Source organism: Pangasianodon hypophthalmus, chromosome 6 (genome assembly GCF_027358585.1).
Source record: "Pangasianodon hypophthalmus isolate fPanHyp1 chromosome 6, fPanHyp1.pri, whole genome shotgun sequence".
NCBI classification, from domain to species: domain Eukaryota; kingdom Metazoa; phylum Chordata; class Actinopteri; order Siluriformes; family Pangasiidae; genus Pangasianodon; species Pangasianodon hypophthalmus.
The window spans coordinates 16755320-16769619 of record NC_069715.1 but is presented as its reverse complement, the minus strand read 5'-3'; the positions used below and the strand labels follow the sequence as shown (position 1 = coordinate 16769619).

At 39.5% G+C, this 14300-nt stretch overlaps 1 protein-coding gene across 6 annotated transcripts in view; it reads left to right on the top strand.

Moving 5' to 3' along the window:
• The window catches only part of chd2 (chromodomain helicase DNA binding protein 2), a 70160-nt gene extending 56219 nt beyond the window's left edge, over nucleotides 1-13941 (top strand). For 5 of the 6 annotated variants that reach the window (XM_053234782.1, XM_053234781.1, XM_034304993.2 and 2 more), the window contains 14 exons: nucleotides 277-452; nucleotides 551-592; nucleotides 1012-1151; nucleotides 2100-2238; nucleotides 2420-2570; nucleotides 2743-2865; nucleotides 7495-7614; nucleotides 7753-7890; nucleotides 8100-8216; nucleotides 8465-8643; nucleotides 9063-9162; nucleotides 10523-10721; nucleotides 11050-11296; nucleotides 11995-13941. In XM_053234782.1, coding sequence (XP_053090757.1) covers nucleotides 277-452; nucleotides 551-592; nucleotides 1012-1151; nucleotides 2100-2238; nucleotides 2420-2570; nucleotides 2743-2865; nucleotides 7495-7614; nucleotides 7753-7890; nucleotides 8100-8216; nucleotides 8465-8643; nucleotides 9063-9162; nucleotides 10523-10721; nucleotides 11050-11296; nucleotides 11995-12277 — 2154 coding nt within the window. In that variant the 3' untranslated portion in view covers nucleotides 12278-13941. The remainder of the gene's footprint in view (nucleotides 1-276; nucleotides 453-550; nucleotides 593-1011; nucleotides 1152-2099; nucleotides 2239-2419; nucleotides 2571-2742; nucleotides 2866-7494; nucleotides 7615-7752; nucleotides 7891-8099; nucleotides 8217-8464; nucleotides 8644-9062; nucleotides 9163-10522; nucleotides 10722-11049; nucleotides 11297-11994) is intronic. The other variant, XM_034304995.2, reaches the window with a different exon arrangement.
• Nucleotides 13942-14300: the final 359 nt, after the last annotated feature.

Sequence of the window (14300 nt, the reverse complement as noted above, 5' to 3'; positions counted from 1 at the left end):
TTTAAATGTGCATTTATGTCACAAAGTTTATAAGATTTTATTGTAAACACAAGGTATGTGTAGATTTTTTTTAAACTTATTTTTTCCATGTGTTTTTAGCAGATTGGACAAAACCCTTTGGTGTTTACATAGCAGTTCTTGTTCTGTCTACCTGTTCTTCACTATTAAAAAGGATATGCATTTGTTTTTTCAAATCCATGTAATTTCCCAAAATAAGATGACCAGAATTGATTATGTGCAAAATTAATTATAATTTGTTTGTGTTGCTCTTCTCAGGCGCAGGCAAATGACAGTGACAGCGATGTTGGCTCAAAGCTCAAACTGAAGAGCCACTCGTCAGGTTCAGAGAGTGAGACGGATGACAGCGAGGACGATAAGAAGCCCAAGCGGCGAGGCCGGCCACGTGCACGCAAAAACAACGTGGAGGGTTTCACAGATGCTGAGATTCGCAGGTAACATTTTCAGTCGAGTTTGATTACAACAGCACTGGGCATTTCAAACTGTCATGTATTAATAATGAAACTGAAATTGAGCTGATTTGTTTCAACAGGTTCATAAAAGCTTATAAGAAATTTGGCGCTCCACTTGAAAGGTATGACTATTTGTGTCACTAGTATTTTTTTGGCTGCTCCCATTTGGGGTCGCCACAGCAGATCACTCGTCCGCATATTTTTGATTCTGGCACAAGTTTTATGCCTGATGCGCTTCCTGATGCAAGGCTCCCCATTTCTGGCAGAGAGTGCACTGGCTTGTGCAACCCTCTACTGGCTGGGGTTCGTTCCCTGACTGGGAATTGAACTCGGATTGCGGCGATGAGAGTGCCACATGCTAGCCACTAGTCCACCAAGGAATCTGTCACTGCTAGAGTATTAAATGTTGCAAATATGAAATTTGAGCACAGTACAAAATCCATAACCAATATTGCTTCTCAAATGAGAGATATTTCATACTTAGCATTAATCAAGCATTAAAATTCAAGTTTGTATTTCCGATTGATTATGTTGTTTCCAGGTTGGAGGCCATTGCACGTGACTCTGAACTGGTGGACAAATCCATAGCAGATCTAAAGAGACTAGGAGAGCTGGTGCACACCACATGCGTAGCTGCAGTACAGGAGCACGAAGAACAAATGAAGGAGAACCCCACCGAAGGTGTGTGTGCCATTTGATTCATTAATTTGTTTTTTTATCTATTAATTCCCATATGGAGAATAAACACACTCAGTAGAGCAATATATATATACAGTGTAATAAATATGCAAATTATTAAATTAAGATAAAGTTTGTATTGCTAAAATGATTTTAACGCAAGATTTTTATATATATACAGTACTGTGCAAATGTCTTAGGCACCCTATTTTTTTTGTACAAACTTTGTTATAGATTTTTATTTTATGACTTCTGCATTACTGATTCAGTACAAAAACTTTTTAGATTTCCAAACATTAGTTTTCCAGCACAAAATTAAATGTTACAGAAAAATGTTTGTATGTCAGTTAAGAAAGCAGCATATTACATAAGAGACCACTTTTCAGACAAAAATAGATAATGAAGGCTGCTGCTGGGTTTTGCTGCAAAAATAAGAAGCAAGTGTGACAGTCAAAGTCTCCAGAAGAACTGTGGCTGGTTTTGCAAGATGCTCAGTAAAACTTACAGCTAATTTCCTTATAAAACTGCATAAATTATACCTGAGACTTTTTTTTTTTTTTTTTTTTTTTTTTTTTTTTTACAGCAAAGGATTGTCACAGCAAATTTTGACTTTGTTCCATTTATTACTGTTTACTGCTCTTTATAGGATTTTTTTAAAATGTAGAAACATTTAGTTTCTTTGCTCTACAGCATTTCTTTGCATGTGCCTAAGACTTTTGCACAGTACTGTGTGTGAGTGTGTGTGTGTGTGTGTATATATATATATATATATATATATATATATACACACACACACACATGCACACACATCTCACACACATCTCTTATTGATTATTTTTAACTCAATATAAAGGGCACGCCAAATTAAAAGCCGTAGAGATAAATTCTGGTTAAAGAATAGTGGTATCTGCTAATTTCTGTTTTTTTGCTGTTTGTTTGTTAACTCTGTAGCTAAAGGGCCAGGAAAAAGGCGTGGCATTAACATCAAGATCTCTGGGGTTCAGGTAAATGCTAAATCCATCATCCAGCACGAGGAAGAGTTTGAGCCTCTGCACAAGGCCGTGCCCTCCAGTCCCATCGAGAAGAGCAAGTATGTTCAAAATAAATGCCTTTCTAACTTATTAAACCATCATCATTTCCAACTTTATCCTCTAGCGAGGGATCTAAGGATAGGATTTATTCGCTATCAGTTTAACCTTAGTTTAGTTTTTGTTAAAAATAAGTACCAAAGGGTTGCAGGAGTAATTAACTAATCCCTTTCTGTGTCTTAGATTTCAGCTGAGCTGTCGTGTGAAGATGCCACACTTTGATGTAGATTGGGATGTGCAGGATGACGCACATCTGCTGTTGGGCATCTACGAGCATGGATACGGCAACTGGGACCAGATCAAGACTGATCCTGAGCTGAAACTCTTGGACAAGGTGCACTCAGCCTGCCTGTTACTCATTTAGAAATAGTCATGTTATGGTTTGCTAACCTGACCTAATCAGCCTGAATAGATATTACAGAATATTTATTTTGTAACCTCAAGGAACTTCAGTCATGGTTGCTAATATTACCTCATACCTGAGCGCTAACTGCCATTATGTGTAGATTCTTCCAGACAACCCTGATAAAAAGCCACAGGCAAAGCAGCTGCAAATGAGAGCTGATTACTTGTTGAAAATCCTGAAGAAGGAACAGGAGAGTAAAGACACATCCAAAGCAGAAGAAGAGGTGAGTGTTGCTTAGGCCTGGAACAGCATGACAAATTAATGGTACTGTAATACAGGGTATTTGTGTAAGCCTGGAAAAGTATAGAAATAATTGCACTCTTTTTTTTTTTTTTTCATATTCTCTTGTAAAACAAGTATAAAATCAATGACCTTTATCTAAATCTGCTGTCTTTAGTAGGCTTGTGAGATCATGTGTGAAATGCCATTGTCCTATCAGCAATAGTTAGGGGCATGATAGTATCAGCTGTGGCGTTGGGGGGCTGGACACATACATAAAGTGTCTTGTGTACTCGTTACATCACTGAAACAGAAAAAATACCAGAAGCTGGTTACGATTCAGCTGTAGATGTGATCGCTAGCATTAGCAGGTTATTAATAATAATAATAATATAATAATTAATTAATTTTTTAAAAATTGTTAATTACCTGTTAACAAGGTCAGGAATGCTGCAGAACTGAAGTCAGGACTGTAAAATTTAAATAATATAAACTCTGCGTGCATGTGCTTGTGGTGAACAGTAGCGGGGAGATACTTATTGAATTTTTGTATAGTGAAATGGCCCTGATAAAACGCTGTTTAATTTTCTTAAATTAATTTCGTATTGAGTTATGTTTTGAGAGTGAAGACATTCGCAGTTTATTCTATTTGGCAGCACAGACAAGGGAAGCTAAGATGCATCAGAGAAAGATGTTTTGTTGCTCTGCTCTGAAGTCAGACAGCAGGTTATTAATACCAGAGGCCAAAAAATGGAATTTCCGCCTGTTTTGGGGGCATCTGTGTTCAACAATGAATTTATTTGTGAGGTCACACTCCACAGTAGTGGTTAATGGCTCAAATGAGAGCAGACACTCAAGACTTTAAAAATTTGCAGGGTTTTTTCTTTTTTTTCTTTCTTTTTTTTTTTTTAACCTAGCCTACTAGGGGCAATATTTTCAGAGGAAAAAAAGGGTGTTTTTCCCACACAATTGCTTATCTTCAAAGTAAATGGTGATATCAGTCCCATCCCTGCTCTCTGAGATGCCCCAAGTGCTTGTCCATAAACTTCCAAAATGGCACAAAGTCTCTGGAAATTAGTAGACAACTTCTAGAAATAGCAAGCATTGCTAAAAATGGCACAAAAGAACATGTCCAAATGACACAAACCACCAAGAAATGTCTCAAAAATCTCTCCAAATGGCACAAAATGAAATAACAAACTCTGTTACAAAATGTGCAATTTCACAAATAGAAAGTTTGAAACTTACTTATCCCATTTTACCTTTATTGAAATTAGCACCAGAGTCACACAGTGGCTTCTCCCAGCTGAGGCTTTGTCTCTCTTGGCAGAGGCTGAGGTGTCCACAATTGTCACTGGACAGCATGACCTTTGCCACCTTCGACACTTCGCTGGCATCTGCAGCCTCCACTGGCTCAGACACGCTGAACTTTTGGCTTTATCACTCCCAAAATCCACAGTTCTAGATTTTGTGGCTACCATTTTTTTCATCAGTGCCCAGGTTCTGGTGAGGCTGCTAGTATGCCCTGCATGTCACTAAGAGCTGCTTCCTGAGGGGCTTCACACGAAAGAGCCAGTCATAGCCGGTGGTGCCTTTTAGCTGGTCATTCTGCTTATCCTCTTACATGCATTTCAAAGACTGGGTTCAGTCCTTGCTGGAATGCTTCCTCCTCAGCTGAATCCACATTGTCTTCCTCCAAAAAACCCTCAAATTCCTCACCAGAGTCAACCCTAAATAACTCTTCCAAAAACTCAAATTCAGGCTTTTTTGGGAACATATCATCGTTATAAGAAACATAACATTTCAATACACACGGTATTGCTTTTCATTTGTGACATGAGAACAATCAGCAGGGGATTGTTTTTCTAAGAATTAAATGCTGCCTTCTTGTCAGAAATGAATGTAATTCCATGTTGCATTTCAATCACTGTCCAATCACAGCCCTAACGTGCATTTGAGGCTGTAGTTGTAATCAGGACCAATGTCAAAGTGCTGAACTAGCATAGTCAAGCAGCACTTCGGAGCATATAAAAGTGAACATTGTGGCACAGAAAAGCCTATCAACATCTTTTTATAGTTCTTGAAGAAGCAATTTATAAAAAATGTGACCAACAGTGGGTGAAAAATGTTAAAGTAGTATTGGTATGAAGGTTTGTGCAACCAACCCCAAGTGAACATTATGAATTTTTTCAAGCCTTGACTACCCTTCATTGTTTAAAACTTCAGATTTATAATATAGGACTACTGCAACATTTGAACATTGTATTATGTCTAACATACCCTCACCATCCACTTTAATAGGAACACCTGTACACCTGCACATTTGTGCAGTTATCCAATCAGCTAATCATGTCACAATAACATAGTGCATAAAATCATGCAGATGCAGGTCAAGAGCTTCAGTTAATGTTCACATCAAACATCAGAATGAGGAAAAAGTGTGATCTCTGACTTTAACCGTGGCATCTCCTGGGAATGTCACATCCAACAGTCTGTAGAGTTTACACAGAATGGTGCGAAAAACAAAAAACATCCTGTGAGTGGAGGGGCTGCAGGCAGAAACACCTTGTTGATGAGGGAGATCAGAGGAGAATGACCAGACTGGTCTGAGCTTACAGGAAGTATAAAGTAACTCAAATAAGCATTCATTACAACTGTGGTGAGCAGAGACTCCAGTTTGGGTGAGCCTGTGCCCATGATAGCTTCAAGTTCCTGTTCTTGGCTGACAGGAGTGGAACCTAATGTGATCTTTTGCTGTTGTAGCCCATCCACCTCAAGGTTCGATGTTTTGTGCATTCTGAGATGCTTTTCTGCTCACCACGGTTGTAAAGAGTGATTATATGAATTACTATATCCTACCTGACAGCTCGAACCAATCTGGTCATTTTCCCCTGACCTCTCTGATCAACAAGGTGTTTCCACCCACAGAACTGTCGCTCACTCAGTGTTTTTTGTTTTTTTTGCACCATTCTGTGTAAACTCTAGAGACTGTTGTTTGTGAATATCCAAGGTGATCAGCAGTTTCTGAAATACTCAAACCAGCCCACCTGTATCTGCATGATTTTATGCGTTGTGCTGCTACATGATTGGCTGATTTGATAAATGCATAAATTCAATTTCAGTTCAATTTTATTTGTATTGCGCTTTTAACAATGGACATTGTCACAAAGGGGTTTTTAAGAAATAAATAAATTCAGGATATAAATTGTAAATTTATGAATCCCTAATGAGCAAGCCAGAGGCTACTGTGGCAAAGAAAAACTCCCTGAGATGAAATGAGGAAGAAACCTTGAGAGGAACCAGATTCGAAAGGAAACCCATCCTCTTCTGGGTGACAATGGATAGTGCAATTATAAATAAATCCCTTATATAACTGTGTACTACATGGGCAAATAGTGCAATTATGTAACCAGTAAACTGTCCACTGATGGAGACGTGAGTGCAAAAGGCGAGTGATCTCCAGCCGATGAGAACTCCAACCAGAGGTAGGGCATCAGGATGGATCAGACAGGTCCGGAGAGCAGAAGGGGTCAGGATCACTGGTATCTCAGGGAGTAGCATGTGAAGCTTGACAGAGAGCGAGAGAGTGATGGAGAGAGAGGGAATGAGCAGGCATGGAGGTGTTCCTATTAAAGTGGATGGCGAGTGTATGTATGTGTAAAGTAAGTAACTAAAAACCAGAGGAAATAGGGAGGTGTGATACGGCCCGACACAACACGGAGGGGTCTGGTTTGAACTTGGCGCCTGATGGTGTCAATGAGAGCATATATATGAAAGATTTAAAAGCGACATTTACTAGATGGCATGTCAGAGCCAAAACATTCCTGTTTGTCAGGTTTCCAAGACTAACTGTAAAATGTGTAGTGAGTTTATGCATAGCAATTTTAAACACACTGACAAGCTCTGTTTTTCTTTAGAAGTTTCTGCCGCCATCATGATAATTGTCATAGGCTACGTCTCAAATTGAAAACTCCGACCTTACATTCAAATGCATTTATTAATCTAGAAAATCCAGACAATTGGTATGCAAAACAGACCTTTTGTCAGGTTTTTAGAAAGTATAGAATAGTAGAATAATACATAAGTATGATCTAGAATAGTACATAAGTATGAGATTTGAGACTCAGTGATAGTTTGTTTAGCGGAGGTAGATGGGCAGGGAAATTTGTCCATTTTTATTGCTGTGCTTGTGCAACTATGGTTATGCAACATGCCAGTAGAGTGGAAAAAAAATAAATAGTGTGCCCTATTTATTTAAAATGTGACCCCCAATAACATTGCAAAATATTAGTACACAAAATCTGTCTTCAATGTTATTAATTTGTAAAATAAATTAATAAAAACAAGAGAGGAGATGTGAATTTCCCTCTCGACCCCATTTGTAAATCAAGTGACACCTAGTTTGGGAACACTTGACACTATTAGTATTTGTTTAATACTAGCAATGTTAGTATTGGCGATAATGTTAATATAATCTTATTTGTGTTAAAAAATAAAAAATACACCTGGATTGTTATTGGAGTAAATATTGTTAATAATTTATGGCAATGTTAACATTTAGGAGTTCCTCTTGAAATATTAGCAAGGCCATCATTGGGTTTGTGCAGTGCAGTATTGTTGTGCTTATTTTCAGTCCCAGGTAAAGAAGAGAAAACCTCGAGTAAAGAAAGACAAGACCCGAAAAGATGAACTAGCCAGTGAAATCTCCTCTCCTCATCTTTCTGAACATACTTCAGAGGAAGGTGAAGTGAAGGTATGTTCAAACCAGAAGTGCAAATGAAACAATGGAGTGTTCAGTGCCCAGTTTGGAGAGCAGTGGCTGTTAAATTTGTCTACTAGTCTTTTAACATTTTTTACTGAATCTGTTCTCATGTATTTGCACGTGTTCCAGGATGACAGAGCTGAAAAATCCCCCACAAAGAAGAAACAGAAGAAGGACAACAAAGAGAACAAAGAAAAGCAGGGCACTGCAAAGAAAGACAAGGAGGGGGACAAGGACAAAAAACGGACAAAGCTCAAGAAAGAAAAGGTTGTTTTAAAAAGTTTTGTTTTATAGCTTTTGCAGGTGTTATGTATGATCATAAGAAGGTTTCCTTAACATGTGGCTGTTACATTGACTTCCTCTTTGAAGAGATAAGGTTCTGTAGATTGAATAAAACTGATGTACAGAGCATTGTTGATCTTAGAGAAGTTTATGTGAGTGTTCTGAAAGCTTGTCTTTGGGGATTTCTTTTCCAGACTAAATCAGGAGGCAAAGGCAAGAAAGCTCAGGGCCCTGTGCACATTACAGCTGGCAGTGAGCCAGTTCCTATTGGAGAGGAGGATGATGAGCTGGACCAGGAAACATTCAGTATTGTGAGTCAGTGTGTCTGTCTGTGTGTCTCTTTCTCTCTCCCTGTCTGTGGTTATTTCTATCTCATCTGTATTTACACCATGTGTTCCATTTCATTTTTCTCATTAGTTCGTAGAATTGCATCCCGTTTCTGGTAAAAGAACGATATAGAACAGAAAACTGACTGAGAAGAATTATCTTCATTTTTATGGTGTTAAGAGCTACATAACATGTAATTCATTTTAAATGAGTAACCTGTGTGTATGTCTAGTGTAAAGAGCGTATGAGGCCCGTGAAGAAGGCTCTTAAACAGCTGGATAAACCTGATGAAGGCCTGTCAGTGCAGGAACAGCTGCAGCACACACGTGCCTGCCTGTTGAAGATTGGAGACCGAATCACAGAGTGCCTTAAAGCCTACAGCGACCCAGAACATGTGAAAACCTGGCGCAGGTCTCAAAAATTTGACACTTTTGTTTGGATCCACAGAGAGACACTACATAGCGATGCATAAAAATTGTTTATAAATTATTACTCTATTACTTCAGGCCAATTACAGCATATTACTTATTATAAACCTATTATAATATTACTAATAAATTAGAGAATAATGTAAAACCAATCTTTACTAGATTTATGACTCAATAAAGGATCACAAAACAAAGTTACCAGTACAGACATTGAGCAGGTCTTGGTCATCATCTTAACTATTCTAACCACCAGGATCATCATAAATTCTGAGATTTTATTTTGGATAGTTTATTTGTATGTGTGGATTTTTTTTATGCCAGCTAGTGATTTATATGGCTTGGCGAACACCTTGTTTCTTGGAAGATTTTATTCTGAATTTGCTCTTTCCCATCTCTATCTAGAAATCTCTGGATTTTTGTGTCCAAATTCACGGAGTTTGGAGCTAAGAAACTGCACAGGCTATACAAAATGGCTCAAAAGAAGCGCTCCCAGGAAGAAGAGGTAAGTCTGCTTTTATCCTATGGGGCAAATATGCTTGTGTAACCATGTACTGTAATAATCAGTGTAGCTTTTTAAACTATTTGAAAGGCCTTGTTGTCTTTCAAATTATGATCTGCATCGATCAGCCATAACATTAAAACCACTGACAGGTGAAGCGAATAACTTTGGTTATCTCATATAACCGAATAAAAGACATTTCTCAAAGTTGATGTTTTGGAAGCAGGAAAAGTGGGCAAACATAAGGATCTGAGTGACTTTGACAAGGGCCAAATTGTGATGTCTAGATGACTGGATCAGAGCATCTCCACAAACGACAGGGCTTGTGGGGTGGTCCTGGTATGCAGTGGTTAGTACCTACCAAAAGTGGTCCAAAGTAGGACAAACGGTGAACCGGCGACAGGGTCATGGGCGCCCAAGGCTCACTGATTTGCGTGGGGACGGCTAGCCCATCTGGTCCGATCCCACAGAAGAGCTACTGTAGCAGAAATTGCTGAGTAAATAATGCTGACTATGATAGAAAGGCATCAGAACACACAGTGCATCACAGCTTGCTGCGCATGGGGCTGCATAGAAGCAGACCGGTCAGAGGGCCCATGCTGACCCCTGTCCATCACTGAAAGCACCTACAATGGAGCCTGGTTGGCCTGGTCTGATGAATCATGTTTGTATTTACATCCTGCGAACGGCCAGGTGTGTGTACATCTCTTCCATGGGGAAGAGATGAAACCAGGATGCACTATGGGAAGAAGGCAAGCTGGCAGAGGCAGTGTGATGCTCTGGGCAATGTTCTGCTGGGAAACCTTGGGTCCTGGCATTCATGTGGATGTTACTTTGACACGTAGCACCTATTTAAACACTGTTGCAGACCAAGTACACCCCTTGATGGCAATGGTATTTTCTAATGGCAGTAGCCTCTGTCACCATGATAATGCGCCCTGCCACACTGCAAAAAATGTTCAGGAATGGTTTGAGGAACACTCTTGACAATGAGTTCAAGGTGTTGATTGGTCTCCAAATTTCCCAGATCTCAATCCAGTCGAGTATCTGTGGGATGTGCTGGACAAACATGTCTGATCCATGGAGGCCCCACCTCGCAACTTGCAGGATTTAAAGGATCTGCTTCTAATGTCTTGGTGCCAAATATCACAGCATACCTTCTTAGGTCTTGCAGTCCATGCCTCAATGGATCAGAGCTGTTCTGGCGGTACAAGGGGGACCTACACAATATTATGCAGGCGGTTTTAATGTTATGGCTGATCTGTGTATTTACAAAAATATTATCTTTATTTGTTTCTTCCTTCTTTTTATCCCTGTTCATTTGTCCCCTTCTGCTCAAGTACTCTCTGTGCTTCACTTTCAGAAAGAGCACAAGAAGAAAGATGATCCAGCCAAAAAGAAGCCGTTTCGTCCTGAACCTTCTGGATCAAGTCGGGACTCTACTGGCACACAGCCATCATCCAAATCACACCCACCACAAAATCACCCAACAGGACCCCCATCCCACTCACACCACCGTGAGCCCTACAACCAGCACAACAAGAGACACTTCCCTAATGATTGTGAGAACTAATGAACACAAGGGTTTTGTAGCAAGATTGAATGATCTGTCTGGTTATATCTGGAAGAGCAGATAAGCTAGGTCTAGAATTGAATCTGAGGATGCTTTATATCACGCAAAAAGTTAGCAATGTTACTGTTTTCCAGTAATGTTAATTTTTCTCCAGGAAAGGTTAACATTAATTGATTTTCTATTTATATTCATGACAGATAATAAAAGCAACAGTATGTATTAGAGTTTTTGTGGATCTGCTACATTTATCCACATTGCATTCTGTGTCAATCTGCATTTCCCCAAGTTCTCTGGTAAGAATTGTGTTTCATCCACAGATCGGGGAGATTGGCAAAGGGACCGTAAATATAACTACCCAGGAAACAGTAACCAGCCATGGCAAGGTGACCGCCATCACCCTTACGACCAGCACAGGTACAAGGAGCATCACTACAGCAACCGGCGGGCACACACAGACTTGTACCGCAGTAGTGGCTTCCGGAACCCAGGCTCAGCCCGTAAACGGGTGTATGATCAGTACAGCAACGATCGAGACCACCGTGCTCACCGTGACTATTACGACAGGTAAGAAACATTTCCTTATATACGACATCATTATATACAAATTAAAGAAGGAAAACAACATAAAGTCTCTTAGTAAGGTGATGGGCCACCCTGAGGCTCCAGAACAGCTTTAATGTACCTTGAATAGAGTCTACAAATCTGTGAAACTGTGTTATAAGGATGAACATCATTCTTCCAGTTTGCATTATGCATTTATTCATTCATTCAACTGAGGTATATTGATCTTTGGTCAAGTTGTTGGGTAGTTGTTTGCCTTAGCTAGCCTAATCAAAGTCTGTAATCAGTTACAGACTGTTAAAATGTCTGCACTGCTTCTGTGCTGCAGTGGACTCAGAATCTTTAAATGTGGTTTTATTTGAAAAGTGTTTAAAAACACAAGTGTTTAAGAAATCATATTCAAGTTCACAAAGGTCTGTTTTACTTGTGTATAATCTTGAAGGTATAGTAAACTTTTAAAGAATATTAATGGACTTCAAATATAAAACATTCACAGATACAGTGAACATTATCAGAAGGATAAAACTGACATTTTTAAGCGTCAAATAGTTAGAAAAGAATTGTCATATAGGTAATAGAAATGAGAAATGCATAAAGAATCGATTGATAATCACATCTTAGCATTGCATTATGAGGGTGGCTAGAGATTTCAGTCCCTAATGAGTATTTTATTTAGTTTTTGAATGAATTTTTTTCTCCAGGCATCCAGACCCAAAGAGGAGACGCTCGGATGACTACCGCTCTGCAAACTACCACCAGGGTGGAGGTGGAGGAGGCTACGGTCAGGACTTCCGGAGGATGCCTGATCATCGGGGTGTCCCGGGGCCTGATCATTACCGGCCGTTTCACCCAGACAAACCCCCTCCTCTGCTGGACCCGCGATCTCCTCAGGCGCAGAAATCCCCACTTGAGTCACTCTCACCCCTGGAGAGAACCACTGAACCCAAACCCAGCCCAGATCTCAACTGGAACAGAAAGACGTGATTCAGTCCTCAATACTAGTGGACTATGTAGGAAGGTACCTTGTTGAGACGGGGCCACCAGTTCTTTCCTACACCTCTGAACTGATGATCCAATAGGTGGAGCTCAAGCATCCATGTTCTTGAGCTCTCTGGGTCTTTTGGGGCTAAAATGAGTTAAAAGAATGAAGCCCTGTTAGTCCTATGGACTACTGGAAAAAAAAGAAAAAAAAAGCCTTTGAAGTATGACCGGATTTGGAAGCTTGGAAGTGCCTCGCTTGTTTGTATTTTCTTCAGTCATTAGTAGAAAAGAGAGTATTCCCAGTACAAATGCTACTTTGATGGGTTTTTTTGTTGCTTTGCTTTGTGCAGAGGTTTATTCCAGTAAAGTAGGCTTTGTGAAGAAAAGATAATCTTCAACCACACCATTAGATGTTAATTAATCTGAGTTGTTTTCATCTTGTGTTATGTAGGAGCACCCCCTGTCCTATACATTTTAATGTTTTCCCTGTTCCCAACACACCAGATTCAGCTAATCTGCTAATTGGCAGCCCTTTCTGTGTTGAAGTATTTTAGAGGAGGGAAAACACTAAAATGTACAGGACAGGGAGTTCTTCCAGGACCAGGGCTAGGAACCTATGATGTTTTGAAATAGAGTTATATCTTTTTTGCCCCACTATACCAATAAGAAAATGATGCTCAGAATGTGTCACCAAGTGGGTATTTGTACTTTTGTTATGGGCCTGAATGACATAAGAAAAATGACCCCATGTCCCCACAGATGGCTGATTGTGTAGGTTAAATTTGCTCTAACCAACCACACAGTGAGAGAAATCTGCATCAGTGCAGGCCTTGTTGATAGAACACTAAATAATAACTAAACATAAAGCTGTATTTTTTCTTCTGTGGCTAAAGTTTGCTCTTCTTTATCTGTCACGTAAGTATGTGTAGCCTAATCATAGGTACTGTTGGATATTTACATTGCACTAAAAGTATCGTACTCTACAATCTCCAGGTATAAACAGTACGAATGTTGACATGATGTTAAGTGGAAATGTCTATTGGAGCAAAAGCTTGTGAATGAAGCAGGAAATTTTGAGCTTTTGATTGACCAGTTGTAAAGCCAAAATTAGACTGGCATGCTGGTAAATAAGTTTTTTTTTGTTTTTTTTCTTCCCCCGTTCTTTATGTTTCCCCTCCATCTGTGCCTTATTCTTGTGTCTAATGAAATGCCGGGGTTTTAGTAAATTGCATTAAGGAGAAACATCGCATTATCCCAAATAGGGCATATGGTGCGCTACCTAGGGTGTAGAAGTCATTTTCATACTCTCTGTAGTGCATGTATCTAGAGAGAAGGGAGGCCTTTGGGATTTTGGCAGTTTTTAAACAAGATCTTTCGATGGAAAAATGCTGAGTATTTTTGGTGCCTGTTATGGACTGTGGAGACTTTAGAGAGAGTGGAAAACACCACTTTCTCACAGAGGAACAGAGGTATGTGTGTTACAGGGAGTTGGAACTCATCTCTCTTTCCTCCAAGAAACTCTTTATTCTTTAAGTACCAATTAAAGTAATTTATATTTGTGAAAACAGCCACTGTTCACATGAACTGCACTGTACATACTGTTTATACACCTGTATGTATTAAACTTTGCTACACCATGCAGTTACATGTCACTGCATTTTAATGATTTTACTGTCTAATGACTCTTTAAGCAGAGTGCAGAGTGTAAAATGTACATGCATATTATGTAAGTATATAATAGAATGTTGTTTTTTGGTTGCTCCTATTAGGGGTCGCAACAGCAGATCATTGGGCTGCTTGTTTGATTTGGCACAGGTTCTACGCCGGATACCCTTCTTGACACAACCCACTCATTTTATCCCGGCTTGGGACTGACACTGACACTACACTACCAGTGGCTGGGTTAAGTATATAATGTTAGAATAATCAGAATAATTTTCCTATAAAAGGTCTGTAGTATCATGATATGACCAGCAGATGGCAGTCTATGTTTACTGCTTGTGATGGTAAACAAATGAAATGACAC